This window comes from Lygodium microphyllum, chromosome 7 (genome assembly GCF_053477565.2).
Source record: "Lygodium microphyllum isolate KBCC chromosome 7, Lygodium_microphyllum_v1.1.10, whole genome shotgun sequence".
In the NCBI taxonomy this organism is placed as follows: Eukaryota; Viridiplantae; Streptophyta; class Polypodiopsida; order Schizaeales; family Lygodiaceae; genus Lygodium; species Lygodium microphyllum.
This window is the reverse complement of record NC_141141.1, coordinates 143146297-143173990: the sequence shown is the minus strand read 5'-3', so window position 1 is coordinate 143173990 and position 27694 is coordinate 143146297. Positions and strand designations below refer to the sequence as shown.

Genomic DNA, 27694 nt, shown 5'->3' with positions numbered 1-27694 from the left:
CAGCAACTTCATAAAAGGTGCAATAGGTTGTGCCCGCATCTCAAGCTGGAGGGGGAAATGGTCGAACAATGCATATTGCTGCAAGACCTTCATTTCCAGCATCTCGAGAAGAAAATCATCCCCCTGCATGATATACATTCGGTCCAACCGCGACCAAGTAGTTGCATATTGTGCGGAATGAAAAGTAAACCCTGAAAAAGAAGGGTGAAGCCAGGACCAAAGATCTTGCTTAAGTATGCGCAAAGCAAAGGAATTCCACACCCAGCTTTCCGGCGTATCCATTACCGAATGCCCTGAAGTGGACTAAGAAGACTCAACACACATATTGAAATCTCCCATCAAAAACCCCCTTCGGCCAAGTGACATGGAGCCCTGCAAAGTCGACCAAAGATCCCGTCGGGATGCGGGATCATTCGGAGCATAGAGGCCCAGCAACCATAAAATCTCTCCTTCAAATAAGACTTCGATTACTAGAAAGCGGCCCTGCACATCATTTTTAACAAGAACAGGCTGGTATTTCTCATGGACAATCATCAGCACGCCCGAATAGTGCATAGCATGTGTCCCTGTATAAAACAGACGGAATCCATGACAATCCACAACTTTTCCTACTTCACCGTGACTTTTGTGCTCAACTGCACACAATACATCCCACTGGTTCTCATGCAAGACAGTCCACATGGCATGTTGCTTATGGCGAGAGCAAATGCCTCGCACATTCCACGTGGCTATCTTCATATATCTTCAAAAAAAGGAAGTCAGGAATGAGGCGCCTGTTGCCTCGATTTCACCTTTTCCGCGAGAGCATCCAGGACACCCTCATCCAGAAAATCAGCCAATACTGCAAACGAATTCTGGCGACCTCCTTTAGAGGTAGAAGGAAAATCCACTGCCTTGGGAGTAGGGCAGGGATAACGCCGATCCCAGGGTGTAATCACATTACCTTTTGTATCAAACGCCAGCTTAGCAGGTGGGCCCTTGGGACTGTCTGTATAGACTTTCCTTGTAGACTGATTACGGGGGGCAGACGGGGCCATAGTACACACAGCCTGCTGTGAAGTGAACATTTCTTTCCTGTGCATATACGTGCGCACGGAATCCTGTGAAGCATTAGGCCCATGATCCGCCAGGCCTGCATCCAACTTTTTACCTTTTTTTTTACGTGCCTCAATCCAATCGGTGCTACGGGAATCTAAACCCAGGACCTGTTGTTTGCCTTTATCCACGACATTAGGTGGCTGAAGGGCCTCTTGTGCCGGGGCATCAAGCACCATGTCATCCTTAGGCAGCACAACCTGCGCATCCTCAGAAGACGGTTGCCTTCAGGGCATTCGGCTATAAAATGCCCCAATTTACCACATGAAAAGCAGTGTCCTGCAAAGTTGCCCCATTTCAAGCGAAAATGCAAAGGATGCATACCAGAACAATTGAGGCGAAGCCACGCAGGCCTTTTCCTGGCCGTGTCCCATAACATGCATAAACGGTTTCGATTCATACCCTGAGGCTTGGGGGAACCAGCACTGTTCCCACAATTGCCATCGCATTCTTCAACAATGGCCAATAGACCGCGGACAATTTTCCACTTCCACCCACACCGGGCATTCTCGTTGAAGCAAACGCTTGAAGTCGGCCATAGGGCGCCATGGTACAACATGGACCAAGCGATGATCAAAGAATAATGGCAACTTGGATAGGAGCTCAGCTCGATGTGTTTCCGATTTCAACAGCACCTCATAAAAGCCGCGAGGTCCAAGGAATATCTCCTCAACACACTCCCCTTGCAATAAATGGTGCATCCACTGGCAAATATGTGAAAGCACTGGGATCCTGCCAATGAAGAAAAGTATAACGGCACGGTCATAAAACACCGAGAAGGACCGCAAGACTGATTTTGGGTCCACCGTGGCTTCCAACACATCATCAGTTCCCGCATCAAAAAAAGTTTCATTATTATGCTGGACATAATCGCCAAGCAGAGTATTGGCAAAGTCCAGCAAATGCTCCCAGTCAATTTCCTGCGAATCCACAAGATCAGAGGCAACCTGCGCATAGGAACGTTCCTGAGGACCCATTGGCTCGTCAGAAGTATGCTTGGAGCGTTTGCCCGCAGGCGGCAGTTCAGAACCCGAAGGCATCTCCTCCGTGCACGGCACCATATCCTCCGGCTCCTCTGTATCGGAATCAGGGCCAAGGGCCGCCACCGTCCGGTCTAGAAAATCCATATCCAGGCCAGCCATACTGCTGTCTTCTCTCTGAAGAAGTTGTCAGGCGGCAGTCGTCAGTTGGGTCTCCAGGCGGCGCGCAGGTCTAGGCGATCCTCTCTCTCTCGCTCTCGGCTGCCTTAGCTCTGCAAGCGGACATAAAAGCTGGGGACCACGGATGAACAGCAGGCGTGCACCCATTCAGGCGTCTCTCTCTTTCTCTGTCTCTCTCTCTCGCTCGCTCTGCAAGTCCCGCAGGCCTGCAAAATCAGGAGACCGCCCGACTGCAGCAATAGGACTGCAACGGGGCTCCTGTGCTGAACCGGCCAGACGCGAGCAAGTGAACCCCTGACCAACAGGGCGTGTGAACACAGGCGAGTAGCTGAGGCCACAGATCCAGGCGACTGTGCAGCGTCCGAGGGGAGACGTCAGGCAAGACTCCGCGCAGTAGGGCAGAGTCGCACCACAGAGGGAGACCAGGTCGCGACCTGATGGCCACGGCAGACGACGCGACGGCAGCAAAGAAAAGAGGGACGACGCAGACCTGGCAGGCACGGACGTCGACGGTGAACTCTGAGCCTCCACAGGTAGGCGCCCGCGTGCAGGATGATGGTCGCAGGCAGAAAACGACGGCGCAGGCGATTTAGGGCATCCTCTGACGGCGGGCAGATAGGACACCATCGTCGATCTTCACGCTCGCCATCGCAACCTCCATCGCGTCTCTCTCTCTCTCTCTCTCTCTCTCTCTCTCGGTGAAGATAATTGAATTAAGTAGTAAATATTTACATCAGACCATCAAGTCAGCATTCTCTCTCTCACTCTCTCTTTCTGCCTGTTACATCAGACCATCAGGTCATCAGAGAAACTGACGAAAGACTATTAGGACTTTAACACAAAGAAATCACACAGAAAGGACAGCTGAAGCAGAGAGAACAATAACCAGCCAGGGAGCAGCAACGTCTGGAAGAACCAGGTCAGCTGAAATCATAGAGGAAATTTGCCATAGCACTAAGCCTCGAACACGGGCCACGTGACTATGGATGCCCGAAACTGAATCAAAAATAAAGGCGTTTCGAGTGCGCCAAATATGCCATAGGGCAGTCCATCTAAGGAAATGGAAAAGTCAGGAATAATCAGAATGCAAAGAAGACACAGAGGGCAGCTTTCCCATAATCCACGAACGGGGTCTCATCCGATGTTGAGTCACCGAGAACCACACACGGGAAACAAAAATCCAGATCTATCGAGCAACCGGGCAAGAGACAAAAAGATGAAGTAATGTTTCATCACTTGTAGATCAGAATACACGACGACCAGCAAAGATCTTTCGAGCACGCAGCACCTCTCCAATTGGAAGACCACCAATCAGCTTTCTCCACATGAAGACTTCACCCTGATACGGAACCTTAGACTTCCAAAGCTGAATGAATAGTTCTTGCCACTTCTTTTTGCCATCTCAAATGTGCCATAATTTATTAACCTTTGTAGTAACCCATCTCTTGGCCTCCACCATCTTGGTTAGCAGGCCTCTTCTCGAAATCATCCAGAAGCACAAACATCCAATCATGCCATGGATACAATGGCTGTAGCACAGGCAAAGGAGAAAACCTCCAAAGTTTGACCTATATGGATGACCAGATGTCACAATATCCACGGGGCACCTGAAAGTGATGATGATACGCCGAAAAGAATAAAGCCAGGACTGCCCAAGAATAACACCATCAAGAACTGTTTGCAACCCCAAACGAGCCATCCGATTAAACTTGACTCTCTACAAATCTTTATCCGGCCAATCCAACAACCTGGAGGATGCCAGTACTTCTCCTTGTAGCGAATTCTCCTCCTTACAAATATCAAGGGAGCGTCAAACTAAAAACATAAGATCTCCTGCCAGGATGCAATCAAATGAGAAAGGAGAAAAGACTAGGAGACCTTAATAGGCCTCCAGGAGTTAAGCACATGCCACCAGGAAGAATGAATAACCGTGCTACCATGAGAGATGCCAATCTTTTCAATGAAAAATTTAGCAATATCTGACCAAGGATGGCTTTGTACATATAGAGCTTGCAAAAGGGCCAACGGCTATCATATGCAAATTAACATCCACAAAGCTGCACCCCCCATATGTTTGGGTGTAGTCACATGCTGCCGTGAAATCCACACCCCTCCCAAACGATTGCCTTTCTTTTTCAACAACATGAATCTAATAGGAGCACCAATTCCAAAAGGGACTTCTTAGTCCAGGGAAGCAATGGCAGAAAGAATGATATCATACTGATTATAGTACATTGAGCAACTTTAAGTCCTGACATGTAAAGGTCAACCTTGCGATTTCCAGTACATGAACCTGTCATGAATTCGGGAGGCCATCCAATCCAGTAAATCACGGGGAGCTACCTCCACACCAATAGGATATCCCAAGTGTCTGGTTATATTTCCCTTTGAGATCACAATTCCATTCTAGCCCAATGCCTGCAGATCATTCTCCGTACAAGAGAGTAGTGTAGATTTTTGAGTATTAATATGAAGACCCGATGCCAAAGCAAAACGATTCCATGCCACCATTGCCCGATTAACATTAGTGTGATTAGCCTTAAGGAACATAAAAGAATCATCTGCCAAAGATTGACCCATAAGTTGAGCACCACTAGGAAGAGTCAAGCCAACTATCTCGCCTTGATCAACCAACTTATCCAACAATGAGAGCATCGGGTGAGTGACCAAAGCGAATAGCAAAGGGCTGAGAGGGCAGCCTTGCCTAAGAGACGGCGGAGATAAGGCAATTTCCCCCGTGATCCCTCCATTATGAGCAATACGAGCCACAGCACCTTGACTAATGGTATCAACAAGAGAAACCATTCGAGGACCGAATCCCATTGTAGACAATAATTGCCGCAAAAAAGACCAGCTAACATGATCAAATGCCTTCTCAATATCAAGCTGAAGCATAACTACTTGCTGGCCTGAAGCATAGTACGGGGAAGTTTCGGAAACAGGGGAAACTGAATTAGGAAAAACCAGAGTTTCGGAGTTTCGGCCAAATTTTGAATGCGGGGAAACGGCGTTTCGGATTGTACACTAAAATAAATTCAATATTATGTGGGTATGGAAATATATCAATGCCTACAACAACATGTACCCAAATTTCATACAAAACTTTGAGTCTTCATGTCATATGATTGCAATCATAATTCATTACACATGTCACGACTCACAAGTGAAGATTGAAAAGTCAAGACTCAATGGTTGAAACTTAAGACAGCTTAACACAATTAAGACTCAATTTTCAAAACTTGAGGCAACAAAATGAATTATAATTTATAACTCCAGAATCATCCTTTTTTTTTTTTGCAAATAAAGTGTGGCTAATTATATTACTTCAGAAAAAAGCTTGAATACAAAGAAATGCTCATGCTCAACAGACTAACTGGAGCTGACGATGAGTCACAGATATATCAAGTGTACAAGCCTCTCAAGGCGGTCTAGAGGGGATCAGGGCAAGAAGCCATGGAGGGCAAGTATATCACCATCTGGGGCTGCATGTCTACATCATGAAGAACATGTCTTGGCCACCCCAAGTGCACATGAAGTGAGAACGGAGCTCCTAATGAGCTTGAGACTCGTTCTACACCCGGTCCCATCGGCCGCGGAGGGAATGGATGGGGGAAACCCAACCTCACCATGGTTCCCTCTAAGAAGTACCACTTAACCTTGTCATAGGCTTTCTCGAAATCCGGGAGTAGTACCGCCAATCCCTAACCACTGTGTTGGGCCCACTCTGTCGCCTCCTCAAAGAAGGTGAAGACATTGTCTAGGATGCTCCTATCCTCGACAAAGCCTGTCTGTGTCTCATGAATGATGTCTGGAAGCACAGGGCGGAGTCGCCTACCAATCATCTTGGCCAGTGCCTTATAGGCCACTGACAATAGGATGATCAGTCTCCACTGGGATAGCTCTAACCGATCTCCCCCTTTGGGGAGGAGACTAATAAGACCTGCCAATAGACTCCCTGGCATCCGTCCTGAACCGAAGATCTCCTGGAAGGCCAGCAGTAGGATCCTTCACCACCTCCTGATAGGTAGTGAAGAAGGCCTTGGAAAGGCCATCCTCTCCAACGCATTTCTGCCCATCCTGTGCATGGAAAGCCTCCTCTAGTTTCTTCTCTAGAAGGGAGCACCCCATCTCCTCTATGACAAGGGACGAGATGTGATCCCAGACCTACTGTCTGCATCGCTATCCTCTGGCTAAGGCTGTCTCCTACTGGAAAAGGCGTCTGTAGTAGTCAGTGGCAATCTCCATCACCTCATCTAGGCTAGAGCGAATCCTCCCATACTGATCCCAGAGGTTGTGTATCTACTCTCCTGAGGTGCGGGGCTGATGCACTTGAAAGAACTCCCTGCACATTGTGTCCCCCTTCCACGCCCAAAAGGCTACTAAGGTGTGGAATGAAAACTTCGAGCGCCTATCCTCTAGGCCAACGAGGGCCGTTCATGCGCGCACCTGTTGTGCGTGGAGGATGGGATCCGCAGGTGCCTCCTGTAGGAGTCTCTGTGTGGCTGCCAGGTCCCGCCGGAGTGCTCTCTCCTCCTCCCAAATCTGCTGCCTGGCTTGTAGAGCTGCCTCCTAGCAGATACTGCTCGACTCGGCTAGGGCCTCTGCAACCTCCTCTGCCATCCGGTCCCTCCTGTCCCACTCCCTAGTCCAAATCTGCCCAATCTGTCTCTTCACCTCCTCCCTCCTGTAGGTCGAGTCAAGGATCCGACAAGATCGTGTGTCTAGGGCAAAGGCTAGGGCATCAAGTGTCAGGAGAAACCAGGCAATGATCAAACAAAGTAGTGCCTGCCAACTGCCCTCCTTAGCCTCCGCAAGAGCACCCCTACTCTCTCACATAAAACCTCTCCAACCGCTCCAGCAAAACTTCGCCTAGCCTCCTGTATCCCCAAGAGAAGTCCACCAACAATCTCTCCCTCCTATGGAAAGCAGCGTCTCTCCAAGCATCGCGTGCTCCTACTGCCAATAGGAAGACCTCCCATGCTTCCTGCTTCTCCCTAGCCATGCCCTGGTAGTTTCTGCCTCTGCCATGTTGGTCCTCTAAGGCCTTCAGGTTGTTGAAATCTCCTCCAACAATCGAGGAGTCCAACTCTAGGAGTCCTGCTGCGATCTCCACCTAGAACCTGCTGCATGCCCTAACCTCAGTAGGGGCATAGGCATTGAGGACTCCAAGGCACGAGTCCCCAATGTCCAATCTGACCCATAGAACCCTCCTTGTCAAAATCGCCCTCCCAGTAAGTGTGTGAACTACCTGGAAGTACCTTCCCTACCCGTTGGCTTGGGCAAGAGTGAGCTTGTGCTCCTACAGAAGTAGGATGTTGATCCATCCGGCGAGGGCAGACTACAGTTCTTTCCCGAACAATCAACTTCCTAGAACCACGTGTCCCATTGTAGTGGAGGCTGTTCACATTCCAAGATGAAAGATGTAAACTCATAGGGAAACCTACGGCTGACCGAATAGGCATCTATTCAATGTGGAAGCTGCTGACGAAGAAGAAGAGCTATGGGGCATGCAGATACACTTTGCTGCAGGCCTGGACGGTGAACTCTATTTTCCCATGGTAGCCCTCAGCCGAACCATGGGGGTGATAGATGCACCTGGTGGAACCACCAAAGCATCTATCAACCAAGAGGACGAGAATTACTCTGTACATTGGTAGAAACGGGCCGCCTGTGCCAAGAGCCACTCGATCACATCCATCAGAGTTCTCCACTGTGGAGAGGCTCGAAAGGTAATGCTCAGATGTGGGACCTCAACCCCGGCCCACCAATTTATGTCCATCATACAACCTAGCCACTGCTAGGAGAAGAGTGCTAATCCTCCTCCTCCCATCCATTGCGTGGTGCTCTGCCAAGGGGGAAGGGGAAATGCTTGCCCTCTTGCTCCCTGCTGCCGTGGCTGTGTCAAAGGGGCTAACTACGGCCCCCCCGACCATCTCCCTCACTGTCGTCTCTAGACCCGTGTGAAGCCATCCACGTCCACCCATGGGCCTGTCGACGAAGCTGCCTTGGCTCCGAAGCGCATGCAATCTACTGCCTAAAGCCCAAAGTCATTGCAATGCAAGCACTACCTTGGCTGCCCGGTCACAATAACCTACTGCCTGAAGAAGTGTCCACTTACCTCAATCTCCAAAAACTGTGGTATATTCTTGGTCTCTTTCACTGCCACCCGTACCTTTGGGACTCTTGCAGCTGTCACTGCATCCGCGAAGGAGGTCGAAAGGACAGCGACTCTTCCGGGAAGGACAGTGCCGAAGAGTCGTCCAAAGTCCTCCACTAACTGGCAATACTCTACCCCCAGTCCAAGGAAGAGTAGAGTGATCGGATGTCTAAGAAACCTATTGTTGAGCGTGAATGCCTCCACTGTGAAACCACTATACCAAGGAACCATGTAGATGACCCCCTTCGTGGAAGCATAGGGTAAACTGGCCATAAGCTCACAGGCTGCGTCTGCTGAGGTGACTCATACCATAAAGATCCCTTGCCCCATGAGAACCGCCTCCATGATCTGCGATGTGCCAATGCACAGTGTGAAGTGAAGTCAATCCCGAAGCTGGGCCCTAGATGGGAAATGTCCTACAACCTGACCAAAGATCATTGTTTCTTTTAGCTCCAGCTCTGTGGCACAGACGGCTAAGAGTTGTTCCTCAGAGAGAACGACGCGCAAGGTGTTTGACTGGGAGGCACTCGCAAAATACACCAGCATATGACCAAAGGTATCCATTGCGCATGCCTATTGAGAACCTACCAATCACACTACTGTACTGTCGGAGGGGGGAGTATTGCTACAAATGGAGGGAGCAACTTGTGGGGGGAGGGGGCCGGGGAAGAGGGATCCCATTTTCTAACCGTGATAGAGGCGTTGGGCACCACGAATAATGGTGTGGGGGGCCTGCAGGCAGGTGGCCGCAGGGTAAAGGAGACGGGGGACAGCGTGGGGGAGATACCAAGGCCCGAGGAGGGGGGGGGAGAGACCAGGCGTGGGGCAGGTACTAGGGCATGCGGGAGGTACCAGAGCGGGGGGATGACCAAAGCGAGGGGAGGTACCAAAGCGGGGGGGAGGTACCAAGGCAGGAGAGTGACCAGGTGTGGGGGAGCAGCAGGGCAGAGGGAGTGAACAGGCGTGGGGGCAAGCGCGGGAGGAGGCAACGCAATGGAGCGGAGAGCTGGCGAGAAGGAGAGGCGCAGCGCGCTACGTGCAGGCGGGAGAAACCGGGGGTTAGTGGGGGGCGCGATGGCAAGTTGGCGGTGCGACGGGCGGGAGCTATCATCTTTGTTCGGTCTTTCTAACCATAGAGCTGAGACACTCGTGAATCATCTATGATCTGAAGAGCAGTGAAGACTAACATCAAGAACAATGAAGACTAACATCAAGAAAAATGAAACAAGAATCAAGATGCATAATAAGTAAAATCAAGATGCAATGATACATATAACTACGTCATGTGAATAATCTGTCAAAACTCCAGAGTGCAGTGAGCGCTGAGCACTGTGTGCTAGTCTCTAGACTCTAGTAACTACTGAGTAATAAGTACCAACATCAATGAACAACTGGCAACTGTAGTTTGGACAACAAGGCCAGATGTCTTTATTGGGAACGCAAGCCAAGTGGTCTTTCACGCGTGTTACACTCCCCGATTTCTCAATTTTAGTCGGGTGAAGGTTTCCTTGTATCCCAAAGCATACATGCCCTCTTCCTATTGCGGGAAGCCAACCAAGGCTCCACCAACACCTCTCCAAGGGTTCTCAAAACCAGAGGGAGTAGTCTCCAAAGATGGGAAAATCAACCACCTCCACCCAAATTGGGCATGGGCATGCCTGCCTCAACATCTCCTGAAACTCGGCCATGGGCCTCCAAGGGACCATATGAACAAGCTGCCCATCCAAGAACAAAGGAATGCGCTGCATAATGAAAGCCCGCACTTCCGAGGAACAAAAAAGAACCTCAAAAAACCCCCTCGGGCCATCATAAATCTCTTCAACGAGAGAGGCCTGCACATGCCCTGAAGCATCATCTTGGCACTGTTCAACACTTACAAGCATGGACTGCAGTCAGACACGAATCTTAGTGATCAAGAGAGTCCTTGTAAAGTAAAAGATGCTGCCCTCTCATGGAAAGCAACAATCTGTTGTAGAACCAGTTCCATTCCCATGACTGCAACTACATGATCCCCATCAATTAAAGAGTTAGCTTTGCCCTCATTAACATGGACATAATCAGACATAAGATGACTGGCAGTGGCCAGCATGAACTAAAGAGACCCATCAAGCTGTGAATGAGAAGCATGAAGCTCTGGCTGAGGCAAATTTGGGGGACATAATACCGGTTCTTCAACCGACATCTTCTAACGTTTACCTATCTCATCCCCATCGGTCAACGGCCCGGAAACTTCAGCCAACGAATCACCATCCGAGTCCGCCAAAACTTGGTCATTCCCATTCCCTATATGCTGGTCGAGAAAGGCCATATCAATTCCATTTGACACCTGCAAATTATCCATCATAGAACTAGATGCTGAGCCCAAACTTCTTTCTAACCCCTGTTGCAGGCTGGTGGACCACAAGTGTACTCTCTCTCGCCTTCTCACTCTCTCTATTTGATGGTCGGGCCCCCACAGGAGGAAGAGAAGGGCACACAACAGACCAATCTATGTGTGCAGCGTGGCCAAACAATCTGTGACAAGGGGTCAACGTTGAAAGTTCAGCTCAATCTGATGGCGTGTGCAAGACCATCCAGCGGCAAGGAAGTGAAGACGCAGGCCAGACAGCACTAGGGCCCAAACACACACGCGACAAGGGGTCATCACTGTCAGTCCCTGCTCGATTTGACAGTCAGTGTAGATCCTATCGATTGGAAAAAGAATTCAGAAATGCCTTGCGACTGAGTACATCAGCCACTACATTCTCCTTTCTAGGCCGGTATTTGATTTCAAAATCATATTCTTCCAGCACTTCAATCCATCGACGTTGCCTCATATTGAGCTCATTCTGGGTGAAAATCAGTTTAAGACTCTTGTGGTCCGTCACTAAGGTAAATTTGTTACCCAACAAGTAGTGTCTCCAAAGTTTGAGAGCATGGATGACAGCCAGCAGCTCCAGATCGTGGGTAGCATAGTTTCTTTCATGACTCTTCAGTTTCCTTGAAGAGTATGCTACGGGATGACCCCTCAATCTGAGTTAGATAAGGACATTTAGAGCTCTAACAGTATGTTTGTGTGTCATTTCATTTGTCCCAAACATTTAAGGTGGAGATCCATACTTGCATTTGACTTCTTTTCTTGTGTTCTGAGCACGCAGAATTACCATGTGGCAGGGCGGGGGCTATCTATAGTAGTCAGGCAGCATGAAGCAGCAGATTTTTTCACCAGGTGCCTGTTTACCAATCCAACCTGCCTTGAATGTAGGTCCGAGCTGCATGTTGAGGCTGACTATTATGGGCTTGCATCATTCAACCTACTGTGAGTTCTATTCCTTCATTCTAGTGCATCTGTCTTGTCTCTTCCTCTATTCACTCCGTGTTCACTATCCTTTCCCCTATGCACTCTCACATGGTATCATTTGCCTTGTCGGGAGCCAAACATGATTGAAGAGGAGCATATGGTTGTGGCAAAGCTGGGCCATATATTCAAGTGCTTCACATCTGCGTTCTAAGGCAGGGCAGCGCTGGGCCATATATTCAAGTGCTTCACATCTGCGTTCTAAGGCAGGGCAGCCAGTTTTCAGTCTCCTCCAGCCCTATTACCCTCCAAATAGTCATCTACCAGCTGCATTTTTACTGGGCGGCACCTTCTGTGTGCTGGGTGGCTTCATCAGCTTACTAACACACTTTTCTTCAACTATTCATCAATTGAGAAAGCTGCATCTTTGGTAGAGAGGCTTTTTTTTACCCATTTGGCGGCGATTCAGGCTGAAAATAGCCCTGTGTTTCTGTCCCAGACCTGTGCCACCCTGTATTTTGCAAGTTTTACCTCCCAAAAGCTGCATTTTCTGGTTTTTCAGCCCTGGACTTATCTGCTGAACATCAGCATACTGCCCTACCTACAAGTCTTTTTCCTCATCAACAGCAATGTTTTCTAGTTTCTTGCAGGTCTTCTTGAAGGATACAGATGGCAGACCAGTACAATTGACAAAATCATGTGGAATGGGACTGCCAGGACAGTAGAAGTGGCGAATGAGACCATGGTTGTGAAGACCATCAAGGTCAAGGCACACATCGTGATGCAGCTCGACACACGGACCAAGACCAAATTCCACCTAGACCATATCATTCTCTCCTTGTTCCCCCTTCCATGGCCTCAAGTCCAGGATTGGCAATTATGGCACCACCTATGTGCCCCCGTCCAACCCTCCCTCTCCGCTTCCAAGAAGCTGGATGCAACCAACTATTTTCTTTGGTCAAGCAAAACCAACTGCATCCTGGACTCACTTTAACCTACAGAATTTCATGACAATCCCTCATCACCTACCTACCATGGAACCAATGTTGCAGCAACCAGAGACTCGATAGCTTTATGGCATCAGCTCAATGCCAGACCCGCTCTTTCCTCTTTCTGAGTTATATAGATTCTATTCTCGTGCAAGCAAGACATATCCACATTGCATGCAGAGGTCTGAACCAAATTGGCATCTCTTTACCATGTTCAAACATTCAAGCAACATACAACTTTGAGTCGAATATATGAGCAATATCCTCCAACTACGGGACTTTTCTTTGTCGAGACAATCAGTTGACCTTATCACAAGCGTTCTTTCATATGGAACACTAATGCACATGGACATTCAGAGTTCAATCCAAACAAGAAGATATTGTAACTAGCCTTTCTCAATAATTTGGACTAATCCACAATTAAAGTTAGATACTGATGTGTGTCAAATTAGAGTGATCCACATCCCCTTGAGAAATTCACAAGGATTATGCTAAGGGTAGCAATATTAGACATTTCCAACATATCATGCAGAAAATTGAATATAGACTATACCCTAGCAATCATTGATGTTTCCAACACATCGTGCAAAAAGCTGAGATGAACTGCTTACCAACTCCTTTGAGTCCTTAGGTGATAAATGGTCTCGCCTCATGACTATACATTGGCAAGAATGGGCTATATCCATTAGCAGCATTACAGCCAGCTCAATCTGGTCCGAAGAATGAAGTGCTCCCTCTCAAATTGGCAATGATTAAACACATGCTAAAGTTTAAACACATATGCCCCAAGATGTAAGTGAGAGAAACCGAGGATGACAATATGTAAGACAAATGGACTCATGGATGTCCATTTACCAGAAATGACCAGTAAACTCAGGAAGATGGTCATGAAAATTTTCACGAGGCAAATAAAGTAACAAGCAGTTCTCCTAGTGTGGGTAGACAGGTTGCCAGAAACAACAATATACTAACGATCAATATTGATTGCAGCAAGCAAGAACCCAGTCTTCCACTACACAAAACTATTTGCCAGGAATTGTTAGAAACATAGGATTACAATGATTACCGATTTCTCTAGCAAAACCATAAAATTGTTCCACAAGGAGCTAAGGACCCTTGGCTCTCGATAGACTTATCACAAACTACAATGAATTATGTTGGTCCCTAATAGTGAACACACACATGCACATGTTGGTCCATATTTGTGAGCTCACATGTACACGTGACTTTCAATGAAAACCTTATGATGTGGCCAAAACAAGATTTGGCTTTCAAAGTCAAAGCCTCATGTATACTAGTTGTCTTACACAGGTGCATCATACTCAAAATTAAGACAGACCTCCTCATTAACGGGCATACACACTTTGCATTGTCAAAAGTAAACCATTTACAACCAAATATTTTTCTACTATCTTTTTCTCCGTAGCCAACATGAGGCATCCAAACCATCATTGCTTCCAAGCTATTTTTTTTGTCTTGGACTGATTGCCCGATTCCTCCAAAGTAAGGATGTATATGACAGTGCCCTTTGAGAGAGAGACAAGTTACTCGAGATCATTATGAACAACAGAGCATCAACCTCAAAGATGCTACTAAAGGTGGCCGCAACTTGACTAGTTGCAACAGGGTGGAGTGGTGATTGAAAAGAAGCCACCCATGAAATACTGGTGGGTTAAATAATGCTGCCACAAGATAATGTTGTAATTGCCATAGCTATCTAATCCGTTTCCTAGGGCCAAGCACCTAATGCCATCAAACACAAGACTCATCATGAGGCCAAGTCACATCCAAAAATGGTCAACACCCATCACATAAATACAATGCAGGCACCCAATCTACAGTGGTAACAGACGGTATAATGCCCTCTACCACATACTCAATACCCCTAAATACAATAGGTATAACAGTGTCCTTGCAACGTGGTGCATAGGACAACAGCATGTCTAGGGAATTCTAAATCATGGGGTCCTAATGGAGTTTTGTGGTCCAACTACAGCACCCCATGAACCCATTGGTCCAATCACCACAGAACAGATCACAATTGTGAGTAGCAGAAGTACAAACTGCGCTTGAGATTTGATTATTACACAAGAAGCCTAAAGATGTGTTGTCAATTGAAACTCGATGGCTTGAGCCAGGGTCTTATGGCCCAATCGAAGTTTCGTCTTATCGGGACAACCAACCTTTCAAGTTCTGTGCTTGAAAGATATTTGAGTACCACACGAGTTGCCAACATGGCATCAAAAAGTCCAGTTCCAAGAATCCTTAACAAACTGACCGATAGTTGCTTCAGGGTTAATCCTTGCCAGATCAAGGGAGGAAAATGGTAAAATGGAAGTCCAGCCATCAGATCACCTCTCAAAGCCGTCAAAGTGCTGTTGCTGTCCTTTTATAAATAAATGAGATCTTGCAGTACCACTTGGCAGCAATCCCAGCATATGTGCACATATAACATATAGTGCATGAACACATTGTGATCAAGTTTTCCAGGGCACGTAACCACCTGCAAGTATGCATTTAAGTCTGCTGTTCCCCATTTCAATTGAACAGTCTTGTACTGTTCTGTGTGAAATGCACACATCAATAAAACTCAATTCAAGTGGGAGATGCCGGGTGCAATGCTACCACTATTCAATAACCAGTTACTGATCACTTTGTCCAGTCAAGATAGCGCCCAAGTTCACTCCATCCATCCTAACAGGACCGAGGAGGTAAAAAAAACATCCTCTTAGTTATAACCACCAGTAAAAGTGAAGTGTAGTTCATGACTCTGTAATCATGTATGTCAATTTGCTTACTACTTTATGAATGTGCTTGTAGGTATTTTGGTTTGACTATTTCATTCAAGGTTCATAATTTTATGACATTACAAGGTTTAGACCATCAAATTGACTTAAAAAAAAGTTACTGATTCCTCTAGCAATGCCTTCACAACTGGATACTTGAAACCTCTCATTATGCTTTATTGATGCTACAAAAGCCTAACCAAAGAAGGACTAGTGTAAAGACATTTCTTGTTTGAGCTTGACTTTTGGTCTCTCCAATTATGCCCCTTGTATTATGTCACACAGCTCTTAAAAACAAATCACCAAACAAAACTAATGCACATCTACAGGACATACAGTTCACGAGTGATATAGAAGCAAGGATAGATCTGAGGAGCAACACAAAGAGAGTCTGCAGCAATAAACGTGTCTAGTCCAATTATTTGTAAAGCTACAACTACCTTCTTTAAACACTGCCAGAGACAAGCCTGTGCTTCAGAATACTTGAACAATTCTTGTAAAACATAGGAAAGAAACAAGCATAGTGACTTCACCTTTTCTTCCAATCCTATCACCTCCCCAGCTAAAATATGTGAGCGCTCCAGAGCTGAATTACTTTCTTGCTGAGCTCTTTCTCTTTCTACCATAAAGCTGCTGACTACCAACTGTTTTAAAACAACACTACAGATAAGTCCAGCTTCAGCTTTACAACCCAGAACAGTTAATCAAACATGTAAACAATCATAGGGACCACGTGCAAATCTCAATCTCTGAATCCCAATCCCTCTCTCTCTCTCTCTCTCTCTCTCTCTCTCTCTCTCTCTCTCTCTCTCTCTCTCTCTCACAACAATCTCAGAACATTCAAACCTAGGGTAAAAAATGACTATGCAATCCTGAAATGAAAGGAATATAGAGCCACACAGAATACATATAGCATATGTGCACGCCCCATCAGATCACTAGTCCAGAAGCCTACTGTACAGACCTAAATAAGGTGGCACCGACAAAACAGAACTGATATCGTAATATCTCAACACCCCATCAGCATAAGGATGCTTCTGGACACAAAACGGACAATGTCCACCTACTAGTAACTAGAATCAATGTTTGAAAGGGATACATCATTTGTACAAGTGTTGTTTATGTGACCAAATCGACATCACAATTATGGCCAGCATCAGACCTAATGACATGGCAGCTGATGCTGAATTAGTGAGCAGACAGTGGCATCCAAACAGCTGAACACAAGCATTGCATAAACTAAGCATAAACCAGTCACCAAGGATGGGGGACGGGGGACGGGGGACCACAGGACAGGTATGGGGACCTAAAAGTGATATGTTTTCTAGACATAATTGAAATACCCTATAAAGAAACTAAACAAATACAATAGCTTAACTCAAAAACCTTTTAAAAATATCCCATGAAAGTTCAAAACAATACATGAGCCATGAAAGTTGCAACAAAAAGGAACAATAATACTCAAATTGAAGAGTAGAAGTAATAATTGTGAATATCAAATGGTGACTGAGAAACATTGTATGACTTTAAGACTAAAATCCAACAGTAAACACTAAATAATGAGTACTCAGATTGAAGACTACAAGAAACAGTACAAACCGAGAAATGAGGTAAGAGTTAAAATTGAGGAATCATAAATGCCATTTGACATAAAGAGTCTTTAAGTACAACAGTAACCACTAAATAATGAGTCCTCAGACTGAAGACTACAGGAAATAGTACAAGCTGAGAAACAATAAAACTAGTGGACTGAAGACCACAAGAAACAGTACAAATAGTGCAAACCCTATGACACGTGGCATCGTGTGTGTTGCATCCCACATGCCCCCCCATCCCCTGATCCCGAAACAAGTCCCGTGTTTCAAGACTTTTGCATTTCCGGCCCACGTCCCTTGTGACTATGGCATAAACAATGCCTCATATCAATGATGTACCACATGATAATCATGTAAAGGATACATCGGTTGCAAACTACATATAACTAATGCAAATGCACTTCTCTTGCATCATTTGCAAATGTAGATTGCATCCCATACATGCCTTGCAAATATACATCATATCAAAATGTACACTCCATGTATTTCACACATGTCAACAACCTTGCAAATGTATAGTTTCAAAGTCTAGGTGCAAACCATACACATTTGCATACCAACTCAAAGCGACTAGCACCCTGAATAGTGATCTCAATGGCAAGACTACTTTTAGCATATAGTACCCTAGATGCAAACCAAGTACATCCCAAATCCACTATGTAACCAAGCTATCCACCACTAGGGAGTGGAGGTGCAACCTCCCCCTTGAGCATCAAGCAATACTTTGGACCCTCTGTACTTTGGTGAACTCTCCACTAGCATCATTTGCTTACTTTGCCCACATTATAACATCATACCACTGCATTGCTCTTCCTATTGAGCTAAAAATGCATTAGCTTGACTTCAACAGCCCTAAAACATACTTAATTAATAAAGAAAACCTTTTATTTTAAAAAGAAATGCGTTCCTAGAGAGTTATTGTGTCCCACATGCAAAACCCTGATTTGGGTGCCCCAAGTTTTCTATAAATAGGCATGCAGCCCACCACTCTCCCTAATCTCGTTTTTGCAGATTTCAGGTCTTTCAGCTTGCTGCCCACACCCCGAACGCAAAGGACATTGCGGTTCAAGCAGGCCATTGCTGTTTACAACAGTGTGGCACCTATTTCCAGCCTACCACACACTGTTCGGAGCTGATTTCAGCCTGCTGGCTGCTGCTGCTGAATTTCCCTACTATCACCAGCCTGCCATGTCATCAACCAGCCTGCATTTGCTGTCTGGAGCTGCTGTCTGCACAATTTTCTCTCTCCTCAGCTGTCGCCTTCTCCTTTAGGCTGTTGCAAGCTGTTGCCCAGCCTTTGTTGGCAGCATTTGGCAGTTTTCTCTCTCCTGCAGTTGTCACCCAGCCTAAACAAGCTGCATTTTTGCTATGTTCTCTCTCCTCCCTGCGTTTTTAGTTTTTCTCTCTCCTCACCTACGTTTTTATTCTTTCTCTCTCCTGCACTGTTATTTGCATCAGCTACAGCCTGCCTTGGCTGCATTTGTTGGTATTCAACATCCGGAGGCTACCTTGCTGCGTTTTGGGATCCATTTGGAGTACGACACACTTGTTGTCAGCTCATTACCCCTACCCTAATCCTTGAGATACCCGAGTTTGTGGTACACTATTCACTCTCTACATGGTGTGTTTGCTGCATGAGCATTGTATATTCCACACTCATTCACTTCATTATTATCTATGTTCATTTCCTCTAAGTTACCCTAACCCTAATTGTCTCTGTGTTATCAGTTTGTGCTTTGTCGTACGATTAGTATTGTGTTTTTGCGTTTTGAGCATCTCATCATGTGGTATCAAAGCCAAGTTCTCTTTGTGAAACCTAGGACTTGATCAAGGAGCTCATCTGCAAAAGCAAGAACAATAAAAGATTCAAATGACTTCGAACACCGACACGCCTTCCAAACTCCACAATGAAGCATGTCAAGAAAGGAGCAAGAGTGGGCCTCTCAGCTTGCCCCTGCTAGATCTCGCATGGGTGGAGAAACTTTGGACTACCATGGACTCCAACCGTATGATATTTCAGCCACTGAGTACGATCTCATTCTTATGCATAGGGCTCAACAGCAAATTGAAGGTAAGCCTAAGTTTCCTCTTTTAGGTTCCGTGCATGGAACTATTGACCATGCACGTACGACAAAATCTCCACTTTGGACTAGCCATTCTCAAGTGGAAACTAGCACGGATTACATACCACTTCCATCTTATTTCTTTTCTCCAATGCCAAGTATGTACAATCTTGTTTCTGATTCTATGGTATCTAATTCTTCTATTCCTCATGGTTTAGGAGATCCTCTTGAAGAAGGGTTAATACAAAACATCTTTTGGTTTGAAAGAAATGAGAAAGATAGATATTTCTTTGAAAACTCTAGACAAGGTAAGAAAAAGAAGCAAGAACTTGTAAGTATCCCTTCTCTTTCTTTTCCTTCAAATAATTTTGTTTCTCATGGTTGTACTGGAGTAGGTACATCTCATTTTGTTGCATTTAATGGACAAAAGGAACCAATGATGTTTCCCACATCTTCACCCATCACAAATCCATTTGGGCTCCCACCCATCCCTCCCTCATCTTCCGCTACACATTCCTTTCAGCCTCCACTGAGTGCTCTATGTATTCAGCACACACCACACCAGGGGGTCCTCCATTAGGCATAGCCTTTAGGACTCCTTTCTCCTATTCAGGTGGTGTACCCGTGACAGGAGCTCATCCTCCCACACACACACTTTCAAGTTTCCCCACTCCAAGGCATTCTTCGAGTGTGGATCATTTGGTACCACAATTTGCATCAATGGCTTTACCTAGTTGACCACTTGGTCATTCTGTTGTGCCCCAACCAACTCTTAGACAAGGCTAACATATACCTGTGCCTCCACCTCCACATTTGGCACCTCATGGAAACACTTTTGTTCCAGTGCCTCAATAGCAATCAGCACTCATTGGACATCAGTAGCCTATTTTTGCCTACCCTATTTCTTATCCCCCTCCTTATCCTCCACCATCTTATCCACCACATCACACTTATCCACCTCCATCGACACCTCATGGTTCTAGCTCCTCATCTTCCAAGAACTCATTCAATGACAAGACTCATTTCAACGGGTCTGATCAATTTTATAGGCCACTTCTCAAAAGGAACAGCAAGGGAAGGGTAAGAAACCTCAAAATTCCACTCAGATCTCATCTAGTGAGACCCAAGGGAACAACCAATCCTCTCTTAAACTATGGTGACAAAATGTACCTAAGAAGAATAGGCATTGTCGACATTGTCAGAAGGCCTGCCATTTTCACGAGGAGTGTCAATCAAAGGCAAGAGGCACACAACCAAAATCCAAGTCTCGGACCCTCGCACCCCAACAGGATAACCCCCAACAAGGGAAGTAGGGAGGTGGCAACCAATCTCAGGGGCCGTGGAAAGCTCAGTCTCACGTTGCCACCGGTCAGCCATCACAGTCGACAATATTCTCAACACCAAAGGGCTTGTCTAATTGGTCTGTAGAGGCCCATATCGTCTCTTTAGAGGCATCAGATGTGAGTCTCGTCTATATCTATGAGCTGTCTTCCAAGAAGATGGCAGGGACCCATTTGTCACAATCGAGTGCTTCTGCTCCTACTTGGATTGTGGACAATGGAGCTACACATCGCATGACCCCTATAGATGACATTTTTCTCACCAGATATCTTGCAACTGGGAGAGTTAGAGTAGGGAACATTTCCTCGGTCAAGATCCAAGCTTGTGATCGCATCAATTTTGCCACTGATAAGGGCTAAGATCGCACTACGTTGGAGGACATCTATCATGTCCCACAGCTTGGGGTGAGCTTATTGTCTGTTCAGCAACTTTGTCAATTGGGGCGAGCAGTCTTCTTTACATCAACCGCTGTTGAAGTCATTGATAACAAGACTAGTTTAGTCGTTGCTCACCGCAAGGCACAACCTAATGGCCTCTATCACCTAACGCACTTTCTTACCGTGTCGACAGGCATCTCATTGGGGTGAGTAGTCTTCTCTACATCGACCGCCGTTGAAGTCATTGACGGCAAGACTGGTTTAGTCATTGCTCGCAGCAAGGCACAACCTAATGGCGTCTATCACTTGATGCTTTTTTACCATGCCAACAGCTGAGAACTCAGAGTTCCATCACTTTCAAGCTTTAGCCACTGCACGAGAGCCCTCAAGCACTGAGCGTCACTGGCATTACCACTTAGGACACCTTGGATACGACTCTATTTATGAGTTGTTGCATCGCCAAATGATTTGATGGCATTCCTCGCCTGAAGCTATCTTGAGAGTTCTATAAAGCATGTCAGCTAGGTAAGCAGCACTATACACCATTCCCATAGCAATCCACTCATAGAGCTAAGGCTCCATTGAGATTGGTTCACGTTGATCTTTGTGGCCCGATACCCACTGCTGCCTTAAATGGCGTGCTTTACTTCTTTTTGATAGTGGATGATTTCTCTCGATACATGGGGTGTATTTTCTCAACCTTAAGTCTAATGCTTTCACCTATTTTAGTGCTTAGGTGCTACTAGTTCATAGCCAGATTTGACGTCGTGTAACTATCATGAGGAGTGATAGAGGTGGCGAGTTTATCTCCCACGAGTTTTCTAAGTTTCTATAGGAGCATGGCATTTCTCGCTAGCTCACCTCTACCAACTCCCCTTTCCAAAATGGAGTCGTAGAGCGTAGAAATTGGACAATTTTGAACATGGCACGCTCTATGTTGTTCGCAACAGAGCATCCCGATCGTCTACGGACTGAGGCTATTAGCACTGTACTGTATATCCTCAACCGATGCCCGACCGCGACAGTCCCTTGACGGACTCCCTACAAGGCATTCTTTAGCAAGAGGCCTGTTGTTTCCCACTTCAGTGTCTTCGGGAGTCGTGCATACACGCATACACCTGATGTGACAAGATAGGCAAGCCCACTCCCTGAGATGATCTATTGATCTTTGTGGGTGATACTTCCAAAGTGAAAGCCTATTGTTTGTTTGATCCTCAGCAAACAAGATAATCATTAGGAGGAATATCGCCTTTGATGAGAGGAACATAGTGCAATCTTATGAAAAAGACAAACCCACAAAGATAGAAATTAAAAATTAACAACAAATAACAAAAAACTACAAACCACACCTTTTAACAACGACAAAAAAACAAAACGAACAAGCAAAGACAAGAAAAAAACAAAACAAAACAAAAACTACCTTACCTGTTCGTTGCATCGTGGGCTCCTTCTCCTTCTCCATGGCCCGCCACCCCTCCTCCTTCTCCTTCTCCATGGCCCGCCACCCCTCCTCCTCCTTTTCCACGCCTCTCCCCTCCTTCCTCCTCGCGGACCTCTTCTCCACACCCCGCCACCCCTCCTCATCTTGGTTATACTAAGACTCTTAATACAATCAAAAGAAGCTTCTATTGGGAAAGACTCAATGGTGATATACTCAAGTATGTCACCGAATACCTAAACTCCGAATGTGTCAAGTTACTAGGAAAGCTCCAGCCACTTGACATCCCTCAAATGAAATGGGAGTATATCAGCATGGACTTCATAGTTGGATTACCCTCGGTACATGGAGGATATAACTCCATAATGGTAGTCATTGACATGCTAACAAAAGTTATACACCTTATTCTTGTAAAAACCAATTAAAAGGCTTCAGATATCGCCAGGCTTTTCATTAAAGAAAATTTTAGGTTACATGGATTACCCCAAAGAATCATCAGTGAGACGCCGATTCTCTCTTCACCTTAAACTTTTGGAAGAGTCTATTCAAAGCTCTAGGAACCTAGCTCTACTTCAGTACTGCTTACCATCCCCAAACCGATAGTCAAACAAAGCGGGTTACTCTCTCTCCAACTAATTCTCTCTCATTCTCTCATATTTCCTCAAATATTCTTAGCATATTCCAACCCCTGGTGAAGAGTAGCAGCAATTTTTGCTACTAAAACCCTGACATACACGAGCAATCAAGGTTTCTCAACCGCCTCGAGATCCATGCCCAATAATTGAAGACCCCATACCCAAAGTAGCAACTGTCAATTGAGAATTTACGATTGATGTGAGGGGTAAGCTCGTTCCCATTTGATTTGGCCCACACGCAAGAGCCCGAGGATCAATTTGTGTCCAATCTCTTGTCAAATCAAGGGGAAATTTGATTACTATTGTTGTTGGTCATTTGTGAGAGCCACTTGTATTGAAGATTGAAGGACATTAATCCATATCTCTATATACTTTAACTTAGAGAAATACAAGATAAAGAAATACCACAAGGGCCACCTACTGTAGGGGTCAATCGAGTATCCCTATCTATTATTGATTGTTAAAATTTAAATTTCAGATTTGTGTATTCAATTGCTTGTTGTGATAAGTATATAATCACATCATCTACCACCTTTTCGGAGAAGAAAGGCCGGTTTTAACAAATGCACCCTTCTATGCAATGGAAAACTCCACAACATCCAAATTCCTTGACATATCCAAACCCACTCCCCCGAGCTTCTCCTCCATATCCATCCTCGATCTAACTCTCTTGAGTCACCTTCTCCCCCTCCTCTTTCATATCCCTCAACCTTAAACCAACTCACCAAAAATGCTCCCCTTGCCCATTGGCTTTAGTTCTTATATCCCCTCCACTCACTTTCTCTCTCAAAGAAATAAGAAGAGAATAACGCAAATTCCACCTTGATAATGGAATTGCCCTAGCATATTGTCTTATAGCCAACTAGCACCTTTGTTTCATCTTCAACTGCCAAGGGCTTCCCTCAACATGCCTAATTACTACCACAAGAGCTATATGATGATAAGCATAATACATGTGTCACTCATTATTCAAAGTTTCCCCTTTTCTTGAAGATTGCGATCTTTGCCTATTATATTTTAGAGAGAGAGAGATACGCAATAGAAAATGGTCAATGGATTGATAGTACTAGAGACAAGTACAATGGGCCATCTTATAGGTCTTGTTGGTCTCATACTCCCACATATCACATATGATATCACTAGAGTGCATCTAAATGACCTCGTAGAAGATGCCATACAATAACCTAATTTTAAAAAGTCAAGTGTCATGGAGACATGAAATTTGACATGCTTTAATCTTGTTGATAACATTTAATTAAATTATTTATCAAATGTGCAAGGTTGTTTAGCACATGTGATACACTCGGTAATTATTTCATGGTAACACACGAAGGACCCCAAGGATGTCGTGGGGTGTTAAAGGCAAAAGTTGTCATAAGTTATGGTTCACAGGTGCTAGTTGGTACTCGGTGTTAGATTTGAACCTAGGACAACTTATTGGCCACTACAGTTCAAGGATACTTGGAAGACAAATTGGCTTGGCCAATTTGATTATTGGCTCGTGAAATTAATTTTTTGAGTACTAGAATAATTATTAAATTAATTTTCAAAAGTAATATTCTGAAAAGTAACTTAATAAGTTGGATAATACTGAAAAATGGGATTAGAAGGCTGCCACTTGGCAAAACTTGCTCGTGCAAGTGGAAAAAATGTTTTTGGGGATTGGTAGAAGTCTATTCCAATCATTGTGAGACAAAAAGAGGTTATTAGAGAGCAAGGAGAGGTTGTGATGTGATTTGCAACCACCAAGGATCAGTCCTACAATACGTGACAACAGTTTGAGCCCTCTAAGATCAAGTGACAGCAGCCCAAGGTCCTTCTGGTGTAGACGACAACATACAAAAGGGGGTGGCAATCCAATCTGGTGGTCCTAAGCTATAGGTGATAGCTTCCATGGCTATTTGAGCAGGGCAGCAACAGCTTTTCAATGTTTCTCAAGATGAAACTCTGAAATTTCTCTCTACAACAATCTCTCTCAACCCCCAGCCATCTCTCTAAGTTATCTCAGCTTTTTCCAACAATTTGAGCCATCAAAGGAAGAGATTTCAATCAATCTCTGTTGTAAAACCTAATTTACAATAGAAATTAAAGTTTAACAACCACCTCAAGATGCAAGCTCGGAATTGAGGGCCTGGGACTTGAATTCCAACAGCTCAAATCAAGGAATTTCAAGGAGATTCAAGAGACCAGCCAGCCAATATCAGATTGGGGGCTGAATTCGACTTTCGAGAAGCAGGGTGAAGGTCAATCCCCAAGCAAACCAAGGGGAAAATTAATTTGGAGGCTTGCTGGTCAGTTTTGACAGCAAGAGGTACTAGGTTTAGCAAAGGAGGTCAAAGGATCTTAATTGTACTCCATCCATTTGCAATAAAAGTTAAAGAAATACCACAAGGGGCGCCAATTTTTGGGCCAACAAGCTGTCGGATGTCCAAGATTGTATGGTAAAAAGTGCATTTCAGTTTTGTGAATTGGCTAATTGCTGTAATTAAGTGCTCGATCAAGTTTCACCACCCTCTCCAAGAAGAAAGACTCGTTTCATGGTTCCATCATTGGGATACCCTTGACTTAGTGGACCCGAGGCACCTGATTGAAGGTCAAAAGCTTTGCTCTAGTGCTGGAATTGTATTCAACTGAGCATTACAACAAGAATGTCTTCATATAATGAGATGGGATCAAGCAACGATGATGCCTCTCAATCTGAACATTCACAAAGTGTTGAGAAAAATGCAATGCCTAATCTTGGACAAGGCACATAGCATGGACAGCAAGCTGATAATGTTGGTTTAGACCAAAATGTGGGTCCTTCTAGGCCTTAAGAAGTTGATGACTAGCAAGAGAAAGAGGAATTTGATGACCAATTTAAAGATTAACTAAGGACAGTAGCTGAAATGTTTATGCAATTGGCAAATAATCCTCAGTTCATGCACTTTTTGAACCCCTTAAAGAAGGGAAACAAAGGCGAAGAGAGAAAATCATCTTCAAGAGTTTCGGAGCAACAAGATGCACTGAAGGGAAAGCCAATACAACAACATGATGTTCCAAATGTGGGTAGTGAGCATAAGGAAATGATGTCAATGCAGCAATTGATGCATATGCAAGGCCAACTTGGGAGTGTCAATCCAATGTTTTTTGACAGCATAGCATGCATGCAATTATGGAACAACCAAGTTACTTTGGTGGTAGCACTAGTTTCCATGCTATGGTGGGTTTGGGATTGCATACAGGGATGTATGGCACAACTCCTTATGGTATGCACTAACTAATGCATGGTGTACAAGGCCCAATGTATTCGAGTATGGTTGGTAATATGCATAACCCCATGCATAACAATGTTGGTATGATGCTGGAGCACAAGTAGCAAGTTTAGCAATGCATATATGCAGCCCACTGTGTTTGGGACTCATGGTATTAATGTTGGTCATGCAAATGCTTTGTATAATGTTAGTCATGAGAAAAAATACAGCTAATAATGTATGCGATATAAGGAAAAATGTATCTCGGTATGGCTGGTAGTATGCGAATTCCCATGCACAGTCACATTGCAATCATCCAAAGTATACAAACAAAAATGTTTCTCAATGCATCTAGTACTACTAGCATGTCAAGTACACATGAGGCACTAGTCAACTGGATGCAATATTGCATATTCGTTAAGTTGGAATCGCAACAATGTAAAAGTATAAAGCACTGCAATGCTTAAGCGGAAGAAAGGCCTACAACCTAGTGGAGGTTTGAGGCAAGTAAAGTTAGAGGTAAAGTTTCCATATGGTTCTTAGTAAAGCTCCAGCATTGTTTCACCAATAGATGCAAAGTGGATGGAAGAGGATGACTTAGCAAACAATCCTCAATTGTTGCAACTTTATCAAGATGCCTTTCAGTCAGAGCCGACTTTGATTCGGGCTCAGTCAGATTAGCAAGTAGTATGCTCATCAAATATCGTGGCATAGGGAAATTGTATCATAAGCCAAGAAAGAAATAAGAATCCACCATCCCCAACAATATACTTAGGGACTATAAGACCAAGATACTCAAAAGGGTTACTAGTTAATGTTTGTTGGCCCTCACAAAGATTATAAAACTCCGAGTTATTTAAAACCCTTTGTTATTTGTGGATCCAAGACATCCAACATTGACATCAAGAAATTTCATTGTGATGTCCACAATACCTTAAATTATCATATTGCAGTTGGAGTAGTGATTCAGCAAAGCAGAGGTTCAGAGCGTTGCCTGATGCTGAAGGGGGAGGTAGCACTTCCACTCCACCAGTTTTGGACAGCTCTCATATGTATTGGATCTCGGATGTATTCAGCATGCATCCAAATTACCGTGCTAACAGTATGTCTGCCATGAGGTCACTACTCAGTATACTAGTCAATCACTGGGAGATGTATACAGATGAGTATGAGTTTCACCTAGGCTCTGAAACTATACTTTTGCATCAGTTTATGATCAATCTGGCATGAGTTTTGCCTCAATTTGAGAAAAATTTCTAATCAATTTCAGCTCAGTTTTTTATTAGTTTGAGAACTGTTTATGATCACTTTTGGGATCAATTTTGCATCAGTTTTTACAATCACCTTGTGATCAGTTTGGGATCACATTTGCAGCAGTTTGTGATCAATTCTCAAATCAACAAGTGATGAGTTCATGATTACTTTATACTTAGTTCTCAATGGTCTACAGTTGATTCCATGGACAACAGCATATTAGTAAATGCCATTGACAATTTCAGCCATTATGTTGAACTAATGCTTTTCTATGCTTGATAGTCAAAATAGCTG

At 44.9% G+C, this 27694-nt stretch overlaps 1 protein-coding gene across 4 annotated transcripts in view; it reads right to left on the bottom strand.

Moving 5' to 3' along the window:
• BLI (protein BLISTER) overlaps window positions 1-27694 on the bottom strand; it is a 123529-nt gene that overhangs the window by 44285 nt on the left and 51550 nt on the right. For all 4 annotated transcript variants that reach the window (XM_087682038.1, XM_087682039.1, XM_087682041.1 and 1 more), the window contains one exon: window positions 15998-16108. In XM_087682038.1, the coding sequence (XP_087538164.1) occupies window positions 15998-16108 (111 nt within the window). The remainder of the gene's footprint in view (window positions 1-15997; window positions 16109-27694) is intronic.